This window comes from Heterodontus francisci, chromosome 7, assembly GCF_036365525.1.
Source record: "Heterodontus francisci isolate sHetFra1 chromosome 7, sHetFra1.hap1, whole genome shotgun sequence".
In the NCBI taxonomy this organism is placed as follows: domain Eukaryota; kingdom Metazoa; phylum Chordata; class Chondrichthyes; order Heterodontiformes; family Heterodontidae; genus Heterodontus; species Heterodontus francisci.
Window position 1 is genome coordinate 61086004 of NC_090377.1, and position 16610 is coordinate 61102613.

The 16610-nt window shown below is 46.1% G+C and overlaps 1 protein-coding gene across 1 annotated transcript in view; it reads left to right on the forward strand.

Annotated features, from left to right (window-relative positions):
* The window catches only part of LOC137372019 (coiled-coil domain-containing protein 148-like), a 174584-nt gene that overhangs the window by 34725 nt on the left and 123249 nt on the right, over positions 1 to 16610 (forward strand). The window contains exon 5 of the mRNA XM_068035288.1: positions 13060 to 13142. Within this exon, the coding sequence (XP_067891389.1) occupies positions 13060 to 13142 (83 nt within the window). The remainder of the gene's footprint in view (positions 1 to 13059; positions 13143 to 16610) is intronic.

Below are 16610 nucleotides of genomic sequence, written 5' to 3' on the forward strand. Positions count from 1 at the left end.
GCCAATTGTGACTTATTTTTATTTTTTTAAATTTTTATTTAGAGATACAGCACTGAAACAGGCCCTTCGGCCCACCGAGTCTGTGCCGACCAACAACCACCCATTTATACTAACCCTGCAGTAATCCCATATTCTCTACCACCTATCTACACTAGGGGCAATTTACAATGGCCAATTTACCTATCAACCTGCAAGTCTTTGGCTGTGGGAGGAAACCGGAGCACCTGGCGAAAACCCACGCGGTTCACAGGGAGAACTTGCAAACTCCACACAGGCAGTACCCAGAATCGAACCCGGGTCCCTGGAGCTGTCAGGCTGCGGTGCTAACCACTGCGCCACTGTGCCGCCCACTTAGTTAAGAGTCGTTTTGGTACTGTGGCAGGAGTGGAAACCTGATTGGAGAGATTCATACATGGAGTTCCGGGAAAGATTTAGGAGGTGGCAACACGTTGGAGGTGGGTAGTAATTTGCAAGGATGGATGGGTCAAGGGTTGATTTTTTGAGAAGGGTGATGACAGCAGATTTGAAGGAGAGAGAAATAATAGCCGACCAGAGAGATTTGTTAACAATATCAGCTAACATGGGGTCCAGGAAGAGAAGTTGGCTGGTCAGTATTTAGTGGGAATAGGGTCGAGGGAGTAGGAGGTGGGTCTCATGAACAAGACGATCTCAGAATATACATGATAGGAGCTAGGAGAGAAACTAGAGAAAAGTCGGATTTCAGGACTAGGGCAGGGGATATCTTAGAGGAAGTTTGGTCTGGTGGGTCAGTGGAAGAGAGGGAAGTGTCCGAAGCAGTGGAATGAATGGTGCCAGTCTTGATGCCAAAGAAATTCACGAGCTCCTCACACTTGTTGGAGGTGAGGATGGTGGAAACAGGGGAGAGAGTTTTAAGATGACAGTTTGCAGTAGAGAAAAGAAGCGGTGGGTGGGGGTGTTGTATGATCGGTTTAAGAGTGATGTCCCTTTTAAGAACTCTTTACTAATGAGCTAAGTACCAGGATGTAGTCATGTGACTAGAAGCCACAGTCACTCTGCACTTGAACACCCTAAACAAAGGTTCTGTATATAGTTTGCTCTGTATTGTACATACTAGTTTAGCTGTTAATAAACCTTCTAGAGATAAGTAATAAAGGTTAATAGAATTCCATAGCAAAATATACCTGAAACAAGACTCAGAGTGGAGCGATTCTCATCCAGAAGATGAACAGGTATTTCACATTGTGAACCTGCCTGACACATTATGTTGATGAAGTCAAACAACAGGAAGCTTTTGCTACTAAAGAAATCATGTGCCCGAAGAAAGTTGGCTAATACACACTCAGGACTAAGATTAACAGGGGAGCTAGTGCAAACATCCTACCAGTCCGAATCCTGAAGGATATATACCAGGGTCATTGGAAATTAATGATACAACCGACAATTGCAAAGTCAACTGCATACAATGGGTCACCCATCCCCTGCAGTGGCACTCTAACAATGCAGCGCAACTATGGCAAGTTGGCATGGAAACCACAAATATTTTACCTAGTAGAGATGAGCGGACCAGCAGTGGCAGGACTACCAGCGTGTAAGGACCTCAACATTGTGACTATCCACGAGATCACCAAGGTACCCGTTCCAGCAGAAAACCAAGGGTTACCTGCATCGGGTCAGTCCAGGACTTACAACAAATGTACCCGGACAGGTTCGACGCTATGGAAGATTTTAAAGGCGATGTGGTACTGCACCTCAGAGAGGATGTACTCCGTGTACAACCCCCTGATGTCTGAGATTGAGTCACAGTTCTTCCAGGATCTCAGTGGTTCTGGTTTGAAGAGTATCAGCCCCTCCTCAGACACCACACCAAGAGAATGGAGATCCAAATTCAGATGGTGAAAGTTCTTTGTCAACAGGCAGTGTTTATTCATGCTCCAGTGACTCAGAATAAGAAATTGACGTTGTAACCATTGAGAAGTAAAGGCTGGCAGTGAGGAGCATTGCCAAGGGGAAATCTCCAAGGACTGGAACCTGCTCGCAGACTCTCGCCAGCATCAAACGGTGCAGTCTGGAAATCCAACAACAGCACAACTATGCCGCGCCCTCACCTCTGCTCTCTAGAGAACTGCCAGCACCAAAATGAGCCAGAATGGACAGATACCTCCCATATGACCAAGTACTCCTTCCCCAACAAGTCCTCGGCCTTGAAGCCCAGGTCTTCAGACGCAGTGGATGAGGAGAGGTGAAGGATACACAATGTCCTGAAGAGGCAGAGGAGGAATGAATTGATGCATTGTCTGATGTCTCTTTGAGATGAGATACTGGAACTTTCCAAGAATGACAAGACCTCAAAAGTGGTCATCCTGAGAGAAGCAACTGAGTATCTTAGCAGGCTGAAGGCAGAGCAACAGAAACTCAATGCAGAGAGGGAGAAACTTCAGAAAAAAACAGCAACAGCTTAGAGGCAAATTCTCAGAGATGCAGTAGACTACTTGAAAAACAAGGGAGAATGAAGATGGTGCATGACCGACATGCAGGAGCGGAACTACCTCAACTACACGTAGGACAAAAGGTCAGGTTTATATACCCCACAATTAGAACATGGTTACCTGCAGAGGTATCCAAAGTATACAGTGAGCCTAGGTCGTACGAGGTTACAACATCTAATGGAGCAGTATTGAGCAGGAACCAAAGCCAATTAATAGAAGTGTGCAATACTCCAATTGCACACAGTGGACTTGAAAGAGCACACTCCGACGATGACGGAACAACAGGACAACAACCAACACATTGACAACATGTATGCAAGCCAAGAGCAGTTAAGGGTCAAATCCACATCCCCAGAAGGTTATACCAGAACAAGGTCTGGAAGAGTTGTCAAATCACTGAAACGATATATGGACTCTTAAGCTTCGGCACTCGTAAATTTCCCAATCTCTATCCTTATACTTGTAAATTTTATAATCCCTATCTCTGTATAACTAATTTTGATACAATCCAATTTTATGTGTTTATACTTGTAGCGTATGAGACTTTCCTTTGGAAAGAAAGGGGATGTTGTATGATCACTTTAAGAGTGATGTCCCTTTAAGAACTCAGTATGCGAATGAGCTAAGTACCAGGATGTAGTCATGTGACTAGAAGCCATTGTCACTCTGCATTGGAACACCTTAAACAAAGGCTTTGTACATTGTTTGTTCTGTATTGTATATACTAGTTTAGCTGTTAAAAAACCTTCTTAAAAATAAGTAAGTAAATAATGAAGAAGGGTGATGGAATTCTGTCCTTTATTACGAGAGGAATTGAAAATAAAAGTAAGGATGTTATGCTTCAGTTATACAGGGCATTGGTGAGACCATATCTCGAATACTGTGTGCAGTTTTGGTCTCCTTATTTAAGGAAGGATGTACATGTGTTGGAGGCAGTTCAGAGGAGGTTTACTAGATTGATACCTGGAACGAGCGGGTTATCTTCTGAGGAAAGGTTGGAGAGACTGGGCTTGTTTTCACTGGAGTTTAGAAGAGTGAGGGGACACTTGATTGAAGTATGTAAGATCCTGAATGGTCTTGACAAGGTGGATGTGGAAAGGATGTTTTCTCTTGTGGGTGAGTCCAGAACTAGGGGGCACTGTTTTTAAATTAGGGATCACCCTTTTAGGACAGAGATGAGGAGAAATGTTTTCTCTCAGAGGGTTATGCAACTTTGGAACTCTCTGCCTCAGAAGGTGGTGGAGGTGGGGTCATTAAATATTTTTAAGGTGGAGGTAGATAGATTCTTTTTAGGTAAGGGAATCCAAGGTTATTGGGATAGCTGGGGATGTGGAATTCGAAACACAAATAGATCAGCCATGATCTTACTGAATGGCGGAGCAGGCTCGAGGGGCTGAATGGCTTATTTCTGCTCCTAATTTGTATGTTTGTATGTATGTTTGTAGATCTTCAAGGAACTGGAATACACATACCTCATTGTGTTGCTTAAAATAACACAAAGAAACTCATGACGAGGTTGTTTACATTCTGGGATGACCCTGGAATAGAGAACAGTTTGGGACACGGGAGCAGGGCCTGATAGTGCTTTATGTGGTTCAACCAGACTTGGCGGTGAATGGCTAAGCCAGTTGTTTGCCACATATGTTCAAGTCTGTGCCCTTGGACTAAGAGGACTGGAGATGAGGGCCCTACCAGGGGAAACTATCTTTGAGGGAGAGAGTAATGGTGTTAATGGGACTAGGGCATTGAAAAGGTGGAGATGAAGATCTGGTTGAGCTGATTGGTAGCTGCAGACCTTATTGTTTACCACACCTGCAACCAACTCCCTGATGACTTTGCTGTATTTTCTGCTATATTTTCCATCCCTATTCTCTGTGATTTCAATCAATGTCTTAATTTTCTTTCCCCCTCCTTTAATTTCTCTGCCATCTTATCCGCACTCAACCATAACTTGCACATCAACTTTGCTACCGATATCATAGGCCAACACTCAACCTTCCAATTATGTGAGGCCTCACAACCTCTCAGATTTGAAAAATGAACATTGCCATCCATGAAGATACCTTAATTTTCCTTCCTCCCACATTTTCCTCCCTCCCTGTGTGCCTCAATCTCCCCCACCAGGATAGTCGTCTGGAAAAAAAAAGGGGAAAATTTTAACCTGCCGGGGTACATGGGTTTCTGTGCAGGCAGCAGGTTAAAAGACCAGAAACTGCTGGTGTGTGAGGTAGCTGGCAGGAACACACTGACTTCCACATTTAACCCGAGTGCATTTGTTAATGTGTGGTAAACTGCTGTGGGACAGGCGGGTCTGAGATTTAAATACATTTAAAAGCAATTAGGTGCACTTTGAACCTTTAACTCTGAGCACATGGGTTTCTGGGCTTCCTGGAACTCACCAGGTAAAACAAGCTGCGAGGACAGCGAGGGCTGAGCAATTGACAGGCAAGATAGACTTTAAATACTGAGATATGACAGCTGCTTCCTTGCTTAAGTTAAAGGCTTTTGCTCACAGGACTTGTTCTGAGAGTGTGCTTTAACTGCTTTGGAGGTGAGTTCCAGTACTTTGAAGGTAATTTCTGCTATCTTGAGTTTTTTGCCTTTGATCTGCACTTCCTAGCTGTTAGTCTTCATAGCAGCATGGGAGCTGCTTATTCAACTCTACCTTGGACCTCTGATGAGAAAAAGGAGGAGCAGCACCAGGAACACCAGCAGCTGCAAGAGTAGCACCAGCAGGAGCAGCAGCAGCCTTCTCCTCCACCACCTGCTGTTCCACAGGACAGATGGGATCAGCACAGAGCTCCAGCTCATAGGAGGCAACACCTCAAACACAGGGTGTACAGGCAGAACTTTCCAGACGTGACTGAGCACTGATTTCACTACTTCAAAGGTGATTTCCAACTTCTTTGGAAGTCATTTCACCTACCTTTAGACTTTACACTCCTTGATCTGATCTTCCCTGCCGTCAGTATTCACTGCAGCATGGAAGCAACTTATGCAACTATATCATGGACTTCTGATGAGGAGCAACAGGAGCAGTCACACCAACAGTAGCAGCACTAGTAGTTACACCAACAGCAACAGCACTAAAAGCACCAGGAGTCACATCAACAGCAGCAAGAGTAGCAGCCACACTAACAGCAACTGTCTTCTACATAACCATATGCCACTCCACAGGGCATGTACATCAGAGCAAAGGCTTGAGACATCATGGCATCAAGCTAGAAATGGGCTCCTCCAATCTCTCTCCAGCGTGTGCACTGCCTCTGGAAAGGCTGACAGAGCCTCACACATTTTCTGGTGCTGCTCCAGAAAGTCCTCTTCTTCAACAACCCCTGAGTTTAAGCATCTGTTTCAGTTGAGCAGAGCTTGGAGGGTCCTACGCCTTCCGATGTGGACTCTCCACTGCTGTACTTGTCTCCCACACCTGCTTTTGCTCACTTGTGACATGTCCTTCACCATGTGATAATCCAACTCCCTGACTTGGAGGCCCAAACCAGGTATGTGTATCCGAACTTGTGAAGGGCGCGCGTGAGCCGTCTGACAGTGCTTCCTCTGAGTGGCATCTTCCTCCTCCTCTGGTACCAGTTCCTGAGGGACGTTTATTGGACCTGTGGGAAATGAAAGACATGAATTAGAACTGACAAGGTGGGAGGGTCCTAAGTCATCATTTTGCAGATCATCATATTTCAGTGGCCCTGTTGTGGTTTTAGTCCACCAGTTGCTGGGAGACCCACATCTCTCCATTGCCAATGGGCTCGCATGCTGAGACCTAGTTCATCTCCAGCACCACCACCTCTGCAGCTGTCAAGCTGGAGATGACTGGAGGGCTACCTCCAGTTTTTTTGCCTCTCCTGTGCTTGCTTTGCTTGCAAGAAGAGAAAGAAGACTCCTAATAAGGGTGTGATGTTGAATGCTTCAAGAGGATGAAAGGACATTTGTGGAGGGTCACTGTGAGGGATGGGTGTGATATTGCAATAAGATGAGGGTGAGTATCAGTGGTGACTGTGTCAGGAAGTGCCTTGACAGACTGGGATAGGTGCACCTGGCAGATTTGTTGGTCTGAGGGATAATAGACAGTTACAGCTCAGAAGGAGGCCATTCGGCCCATCAAGTCTGTGCCACTTCTCCGTAGAGCAATCCAATCAGTCCTATTCCCCCGCTCTATCCCATAGCCCTGCAAGTTTATTTCCCTCAAGGACTTGAGCAGCGGCAGGCAGACCTGGGAGGAATTGCATCCTGAGCAGGACCTGAAAAGGAGAGAGTGGGGCTCAAGGCCCTTGCCGGAGAACCGGAGCGTCGGCAGTCTCGTGCTCTATCTCGCGCTCTCTCTCACTCTGTGCTGGCGCGCGCTGAGATTCAAAAGGAGAAAAGAAGACTTAGAGTGACATCATGGGAAATCTGTAAGCTGATTGCTTGGGTAAGTAACAGCTGTTAGTGCCTTTAAATAGCTTTAAAAAAATCAGGGAAAAGTTTTTTTTTGAAAACCTCAAAACCTACTGTATAAGTGATAAGGTTAGTACGACTAAAGTGTGTTTTTTTTAATTAGTGTAATTTATTAAGGACTTTAGATTGTAGTGGGTAGTGTTCGAAGTAGATCAAGGCCCCTAGTGTAATTAGTATTTTTTAATTAGAGGGAGTAACTAAGTAATCTAAAGGTAAGTCATGGCAGGAGAGCTTGCACCCATGAAATGCTCCTCCTGAACTATGTGGGAAATCAGGGATGCTTCCAGTGTCACTGATGACCATGTGTGCAGCAAGTGTATCTATCTGCAGCTACTGGCTACCCGCATTTCGGAGCTGGAGCTGCGGGTGGATTTACTATGGAGCATCCGCGATGCTGAGATCATTGTGGATAGCATGTTTAACAAGGTGGTCACACTGCAGGCAAATGCAGCAAAGACAGAAAGGGAATGGGTGACCACCAGGCAGAGTAGAGGAAGGCAGGTAGTGCAGGAATCCCCTGTGGCCATCCCCCTAACAGATATACAGCTTTGGATATTGTTGGGGAGATGGCTCAGGGGAAAGCAGCAAGAGCCAAGTTCATGGCACCATGGTTTGCTCTGCTGCATAGGAGGGGAGGAAGAAGAGTGGCAGGGTGATAGGGGATTCAATCCAATCTTAAGGGGAACAGACAGGCATTTCTGCGGCCACAAAAGAGACTCCAGGATGGTATGTTGCCTCGCTGGTGCTAGGGTCAAGGATGTCTCTGAGCGGCTGCAGGGCATTCTGAGGAGGGAGGGCGAGCAGCCAGTTGTCGTACATATCAGTACCAACAACATAGGTAAAAAAAGGGATGAGGTCCTACAAGCTGAATATAGCGAGTTAGGACAAAAATTAACAAGTAGGACCTCAAAGGTAGTAATCTCAGGATTACTACCAGTGCTACGTGCTAGTGAGAGCAGAAATAGCAGGAGATATCAGGTGAATACGTCTCTGGATTACTCCCGGTGCTAGTGAGTATAGGAAAGGAGGATAGAGCAGGTGAATGCATGGCTGAAGAGATGGTGCAGGAGGGAAGGCTTTAGTTTCCTGGATCACTAGGTCTGTTTCTGGTGAAGGTGGGACCTGTACAAGTTGGATGGGTTGCACCTGAACCGAAATGGAACCAACATCCTTGCTGGGAGGTTTGCTCGTGCTGTTGGGGGGGGTGGGGGGGTGGTTTAAACGATTTTGGCAGGGGGATGGGATACAGAGTGGAGGTACAGTAGGGGAAGATGCACAATCAAATATAGAAGAGAAACTAAGTCAGACTGGAAGGCAGAGCAAATATAGACCTGTTAAGGCTCAAGCAAATAATGTAAGGCTGGATTGTATCTATTTTAACACAAGGAGTCTTACTGGTAAGGCAGAGGAATTGAGGGCATTGATTAACACATGGGAATATGATATTGCGATCACAGAGACATGGTTGAGGGCAGGGCAGGACTGGCAGCTCAATATTCCAGGGTATAGAATCTTCAGGCATGATAGGGGAGGGTCTAAAAGAGGAGGTGGCATTGCTCAAGGAGTCAATTACTGCAAAAAGGAGGGATGATATCTTAGAAGGTTTCTCAAATGAGGCCATATGGGTAGAACTTAAAAACAAAAAGGGGGCAATCACTTGGCTGGGAGTGTACTGCAGGCCTCCAAATAGTCAGGGAGAGATAGAGGAACAGATATGTAGGCAAATCTCAGAGAGGTGTAAAAATAATAGGGGATTTCAACTCCCCCAATATGAACTGGGATAGTCTTAGTGCAAAAGGCCTAAAGGGAGTGGAATTCTTAAAATGCATCTAGGAGAGCTTTTTGAGCCAGCACGTAGAAAGTGCTACAAGAGAAGGAGCGGTACTGGACCTAATCTTTGGGAACGAAGCTGGGCAAGTGGTAGAAGTGTCAGTGGGAGAGCATTTCAGGGATAGTGACCACAACTCTAAGATTTAAGGTAGTTATGGAAAAGGACAAAGATGGACCGGAAATAAAGGTACTGAATTGGGGGAAGGCCGATTTCAATATGATAAAACAGGATCTGGTCAAATTGGACTTGGAGCAGCTACATGTAGGAAAGTCTACATCAGACCAGTGGGAGTCATTCAAAAAGGAAAGAGAGAGAGTTCAGGGACGACATGTTCCTCTGAAGGGTAGGACCAACAAGTCCAGGGAACCCTGGATGTCAAGGGATATAGAGGATTGGATAAGGGAAAAAAAAGGAGGCTTATGGCAGATCCAGAGTGCTGAAAACAGCGGAGGCCCTAGAGGAATATAGAAAGTGTAGGGGGGGGGGTACTTAAAAAAAAAAGTAATTACGAGAGCGAAGAGGAAGAATGAAAAAAACACTGGCGGGCAAGATAAAGGAAAATCCCAGGATGTTTTATAAGTATATGAAGGGCAAGAGGATAACCAGGGAAAGAGTAAGGTCTGTTGAGGACCAAAGTGGCAATCTGTGTGTGGAGCCGGAGGATATGGGTGAGGTTTTAAATGTTTACTTTTTATCTGTGTTCACTATGGAGAAGGATGATGTAGGTGTAGAGATCAGGGAGGGGGATTGTGATATACTTGAACAAATTAACATTGAAAGGGAGGAAGTATTAGCTGTTTTAGTGGGCTTAAAGGTGGATAAATCCCCAGGCCCAGATGAGATGTATCCCAGGCTGCTATGTGAGGCAAGGGAGGAGATAGCAGGGGCTCTGACACAAATTTTCAAATCCACAGGAAAGGTACCAGAGGATTGGAGGACAGCAAATGTGGTACCATTATTCAAGAAGGGTAGCAGGGATAAACAAGGTAATCGTAGACCAGTGAGTCTAACATCAGTGGTAGGGAAACTATTGGAAAAAATTCTGAGGGACAGGATTAATCTCCACTCAGAGAGGCAGGGATTAATCAGGGATAGTCAGCATGGCTTTGTCAGGGGGAGATCGTGTCTAAAAAACTTGATTGAATTTTTCGAGAAGGTGACTAGATGTGTAGATGAGGGTAAAGCAGTTGATGTAGTCTACATGGACTTTAGTAAGGCTTTTGATAAGATCCCGCATGAGAGATTGGTTAAGAAGTTAAGAGCCCATGGGATCCAGGGCAAATTGGATCCAAAATTGGTTTAGTGGAAAGAGACAGAGGGTGATGCTCGAGGGTTGTTTTTGCAAGTGGAAGCCTGTGACCTGTGGTGTACTGCAGGGATTAGTGCTGGGACCTTTACTGTTTGTAGTGTACATTAATGATTTAGACATGAATATAGGAGGTATAATCAGTAAGTTTGCAGATGACATGAAAATTGGTGGTATCGTAAATAGTGAGGAGGAAAGCCTTGGATTACAGGACGATATAGTTGGGCTGGTAAGATGGGGGGGAGCAGTGGCAGATGGAATTTAATCCTGAGAAGTGTGAAGTGATGCATTTTGGGAGGACTAACAAGGCAATGGAATATACAATGGATGGTCGGACCCTAGGAAGTACAGAGGGTCAGAGGGACCTTGGTGTACTTGTCCATAGATCACTGAAGGCAGCAGTACAGGTGGATAATGTGGTTCGGAAGGCAAATGGGATACTTGCCTTTATTAGCCGAGGCATAGAATATAAGAGCAGGGAGGTTATGATGGAGCTGTATAAAACGCTAGTTAGGCCACAGCTGGAGTACTGTGTACAGTTATGGTCACCACATTATAGAAGTCATAGAGTTATACAGCACAGAAACAGGCCCTACGACCCATTGTGTCTGTGCTGGCCATCAAGCACTTATCTATTCTAATCCCATTTTCCAGCACTTGGCCCGTAGCCTTGTACGTTATGACATTTCAAGTGCTCATCTAAATACTTCTTAAATGTTGTGAGGGTTCCTGCTTCTACCACCCCTTCAGGAGGGATGCGATTGCACTGGAGAGGGTGCAGAGGAGATTCACCAGGATGTTGCTTGGACTGGAGCATTTCAGCTATGAAGAGAGACTGGATAAGCTGGGGTTGTTTTCCTTGGAGCAGAGAAGGCTGAGGGGGGAACCTGATTGAGGTATACAAAATTGAGGGGCATTGATAGGATGGACAGGAAGAAACTTTTTCCCTTAGCGGAGGGGTCAATAGCCAGGGGGCATAGATTTAAGGTAAGGGGCAGGAGGTTTAGAGGGGATTTGAGGAAAAAGATTTTCACCCAGAGGGTGGTTGGAATCTGGAATACACTGCCTGAAGATGTGGTAGAGACAGGAACCCTCACAACATTTAACAAGTATTTAGATGAGCACTTGAAATGCCATATCATACAAGGCTATGGGACAAGTGCTGGAAAATGGGATTCGATTAGATAGTTGCTTGATGGTTGGCATGGACAGGATGAGCCGAAGGGCCTCTTTGCTGTATGACTCTATGACTTGTTTGCCCATTCTGCTAGCCTATCTTATATCCTGTTGCAGTTGATTTGTATCATCCTCGCTGTCTGCCATTCCTCCAAGTTTGGTATCATCGGCAAATTGTGAAATGTTACTCTTTATTCCAAGATCCAAGTTGTTTATATATAATGTATATATAAAAATCACTTGTCCTGTCCCTAATTCCTGAGGAACACCATTGTCTACCATCTTCCAGTCTGAAAAAGAACCATTTATCACGACTCGTTTTCTGTCCTGAAGCCAATTTTTTACTGAAGCTGACACTGACCCCCCTATTCCATGAGCCTCAATTTTGTTAACGAGCCTTTTATGTGGTAATTTGTCAAACTCTTTCTGAAAATCCATATAGACAACATCCATTGCATTCCCTTCATCAACCTTCTCTGACAGTTCATCATAAAAGGTCAATTTGATTACTCAAGCGCGATCTGCCTTTTACAGATCCGTGCTGGCTCTCCTTAATTAGCTCAAACTTCTCCAAGTCCCTGATTATTGTTTCTAAAACCTTACCCACCCTGATGTTATACTGTAGCCTGTAATTACTAGGACTGTCTTTACGCCCTTTCTTGAATAAGGGTGTCACATTTGCCACTCTCCACTCATCTGGCAGCTCCCCTATATCTCAGGAAGATTCAAAGATTATGGCAAACCCTTCTGCTATCTCCATCCCCATGTCCCTTAGCAACCTGGCATGCAAGCCATCGGGACCAGATGACTTGTCCACTGTAAGCATAGCCAGCCTTTCCAGTACATCCTGCCTCTCAATTTTTACCCCTCCATTACCTCTATCATCTCCGTTTCAACTGATATTTTGTCAGCATCCTGTTCCTTGGTAAACACCAAGACAAAGTACTCAGTAAGTATTCTAGCTATACCCTGCACATCTAAGCATATATCATCCTCTTTGTCTCTAACAGAATCCACTCTGCTTCTTATTACCCGCTTATTATTTACATGCTGGTAAAGATTTTTCCGTTCCCTTTTATAGTGACTCATATTCTTTCTTTGCCAGTCGTATTTTCCTCTTCACTTCCCCTCTCAACTTATTGTATTTGACCTGGTTCTTGCTTGAAGAATTGACCTGACATGGATCATACACCCTCTTTTTTTTTTGTTTCATCATATTCTGTATTACGGTCGCCATTTAAGAAGCCCTGGCTTTGCTTCAGTTACCTTTCATTCTTGTTGGAACGTACCTCATCTGTACCTGAAGCATCTCCTTAAAGAACACCCACTGTTCTGTTACCGTTTTTCCTGTCAGTCTTTGGTTCCATTTTACCCTGGCTGGATCCCTTCTCATCATTTTGAAATTAGTCCTCTTCCAATTTAGACATTCTACTTCAGATTGTTCCTTTCTCTTCTCCATTACTAGTCTAAACCTTATGATATGATGATCAGTCTTACCCAAATATTCCCCCACAGACACTTGGTCCACTTGGCCCACTTCATTCCCCAACACCAGATCTAGCAATGCCTTCTTAGTTAGACTGAGAGCATACTGGTCAAGGAAGTTCCCCTGAGCACATTTCATACATTCCTCCTCTTCCTTTTCCTCAACACTCCTGGGTTAAGGAGGGCAACATCAGCCAGATTCCTGTCCCTGCTTGCTTTTCAGCAACCTTTGCTGGTGCTGTATGTACTGTAAATGAGCATGGTATCATAGTGATATACATAATAAAGTGAATTATTATTACAAGTAATACAACTTAATGCAACCAAAATTATTTTTCTTTTTATAGGCAGAAGGTAGAATCACAGCTTCAGAAATTACTTGAAGATGGAAGCACTGAAAATGTATTCTATTTTGAAATGAAACAATATGGTATGTGTAATCCATATTCTGCTCACATTGTTGAATTATCTGAGTGTACGAGAAAAATGGTGGCTGCTCTTATCAACACATGGTCTTCAAATTCCATGGGAATTCTACTGGTCTCCCACTGTAACTACAGTGAGGCACTGGTGTAGCCCCAAGAAAAATAGTGAAAACAGCAGAAGACCAATAGAATCTCCTAAATTTCAGGATCCATTCTTTTTCTCAAGTTTATTTTTTTAAGTCTTAAAAGAAGTTGCTTCCTCCCCTGATGGCTGAGCAAGTTTATGTCATGATAGCTCAGTTAAACTGACCAGTTAAATGGTCCCAAGGCTGACCTCTGATCCTTGCATACTCAGCTGATCTTAGCTATGATCATGGTAAAGATGCTATAATTGTCCTAATCATTTGTGGGATAAGAGTTTGTGATTTGTTGGTTAGCACCAGAAAGATATCCATACGAGCTTTTGGATTGTTGTACAGAGTTGGTTCAGTGCTGTCCTTCAGGTAAGGGAATTTGCCACCCCACCGGGTCTGGCATCTATGTGACTCCAGCCCCTCAAGATATGATTGAATTTGGATAATATTTCAATTTAGGCAATAATTGCTGCCTTACCAGCTTCATCCATACCCAAGTTGAATTTAATGAGTCCGCCGTCGCACGGAAAAGGGCGCTGTTTGCGTTCATCACGTGGGCGGCCACCCAACGTGATTACATTGTGGGTGGCCATTTTGCATGGGCGAGAGGTGTAGGTCCCCCCAATCACGTGTCGGTGGTGGGAGGCGAGTTGTTGATCAAAGCCTCAGATGACTACAGAGCTGGTGCTGGCTCCATGTTTAAAGGGCTACCATACCTGCATTCACTCCTGCATTGGATTCATTGTCAGCTTTCTGCACCCTACAACTCTGTCTGACTGGTTCCTGTACCACCCCACCTGCCAGAGAGGGAAAAAGATGATGGCAGAGGCAAGACACAGGGTGGCCCCACGGTTCAGTGATGCCTTCTTGCAGATTCTACTCGAGGCTACAGGGGAAAGGTGGGAGGTTCTCTTCCCCCACGATAGCAAGAAGAGGTCCTCCTGCCTGACCAAGCAAACATGGGTGGTGATAGCAAAGGAGGTCAGCAGCCATGGGGTTACCCAGCACAACTAGGTCCAGTGCAGGAAGAGGGTCAATGACCTGCTGCATTCTTCCAAGGTGAGTGATCCATACCAATCGCCTTTTTGAGCATTGCATTTTTTAAATATTCGTTCATGGGATGTGGGCGTCGCTGGCTAGGCCAGCATTTATTGCCCATCCCTAATTGCCCTTGAGAAGGTGGTGGTGAGCTGCCTTCTTGAACTGCTGCAGTCCTTGGGGTGTAGGTACACCAACAGAGCTGTTAGGAAGGGAGTTCCAGGATTTTGACCAGCGACAGTTAAGGAACGGCGATATAGTTCCAAGTCAGGATGGTGTGTGGCTTGAAGGGGAACTTGCATGTGGTGGTGTTCCCATACATCTGCTGCCCTTGTCATTCTAGGTGGTAGAGATCACAGATTTGGAAGGTGCTGTCAAAGGAGCCTTGGTGAGTTGCTGCAGTGCATCTTGGAGATGGTAGACTACATTGTGTACAATGTGGGAGGGTGCGTGACATGGGGAGGTAGCAGCACTGAGGTGTTGGCTGATTTGCTGACAGATGCATGGCTGCCTCTCGATCATAAGCCACCTTCCTTCACAGCTCGCAACTGCCCCCACCACACCCCCACCCCCCAAGTCCCCTGACAGTGATTGTCAGCATTAGATACATCAGATCCCCCAGTAGGGGACGAGAGGCTGACATGAGCAGAACTGTCATGTTGATTTGTCTGCCATCCCCTACTATCTCTATCCTTCCTCTTGCAGGACAAGAGGGCCCATAACAGAAGGGAGACGGCCCAGACTGGTGGAGGACTCCCATATTTGTGACCTCTCACCATCGCTGAGGAGGAGGTATTGGAGCTGGTGGGCACCCAGGGCGGCTGTGCTATCTCGGACAGGGAGATTGGAGTCCCTGCGCAAGAGAGTGAGGATGGACTCCTGTCGGCGTGCGCACTAATGTTGGAGACCCACATCGCACTTGGTTGGCACCAGGCGATCTGCACAGCCTAACCCACATATGTTTGTGTTCTCCCAATAGTGCTGTTAGGAAGGGAGTTCCAGGATTTTGACCCAGCGACAGTGAAGGAACAGCGATATACTTCCAAGTCAGGATGGTGTGTGGCTTGAAGGGGAACTTGCAGGTGGTGGTGTCCTTCAAGGTGGTAGAGGTCGCGGATTTGCAAGGTGTTGGTGTACATCTGAACCAGCTAGTTGCCATTCGCAGGGTCCGCAGCCACAGGGAGACAGTCGTCCACCTCTGAGGAGCAGGACCTCTCAGAGAATGCTTCATCCCATGACAGTCTTGCACCCTCCACCACAGCAGATACTTGGTGGGTACCCATTTGGCATTAGAGTCAGGGTCACAAGCTGGTTAGTGCACCACACGTACTCTTGGGTGTGGGTGAAGCTGGCTGAGGTTGAGACAGCCGAGGCCTCTAGCAGTCGGAGGACTATGGGTGGCCAGGCTAATGCTGAGCCTCAGGATGATGATGAGCCTCTGGTATTGGCAGCACAGGGCATACTGGAGTGGCAGAGAGAGGTAAGGCAACATCTGGTGGAGATGCCAGAGGTGATACACAACCATGAGTAGATGATGGAGGAGAGAATCCATGCCTTGAGTACTGCCATGTCTCAGGTATGTGAGCACATGGCTTCCTCCATCACGTGGTTGGCGACTCTCATAAAGAGCCCGATCCCACAGATGTGTGCAAACCTGCACACCATTGCCTTGGCCATGACCTCAACACAGCAGTGGCAAGTTGAGAGAAGGACCAACTCCTGGTCCTTCTCTGGTGAGTAGGGAGGCTCAAGTGAGCCTTCAAAAGGAGGAGGAGAGGCTGCCATCCACACCTGTGGGCTCCTCTCAGGGTGGTCTGTGTGGCCACTGGCTCCTCAGCCCCTCCAACAGCAAGCCCAGCTCCAGCAGCCATGACACCTGAGGAGAGTCCTGCACCAGTCGGGGCCTTTCAGGCCTCCGGAAGCCAGAGGCCACCTGCCAAAGTCATCACAGGCAAGGGGCAGCCTCATCAGCAGCCAGCCTACAGCTCAGCTGCTGCCACAGGGATCACGCTGCGTAGGAGCACCCGCAAACATATTAAGAAGAGCACATAGCTACATTTTGGGTCTCACGGTGTAGCATTTATGCTTTTTGGTAAATAATTAAAAGATCCTTTGTTCAAATCATGAGGCTTCATTGTCTGAAAGCCATGTGCCATTATGCCTTAATTGTGAGCTGCTGACCTCCCCCTCCCTCCTTAGGGCTATGCCAATGTGACCACAGCCATCACTAACATGTTAATGTGATGAGAGCCCTCGTTAACATATATGTTCTCCCATGGTCGCGTGCATTGCAGCCGCTCA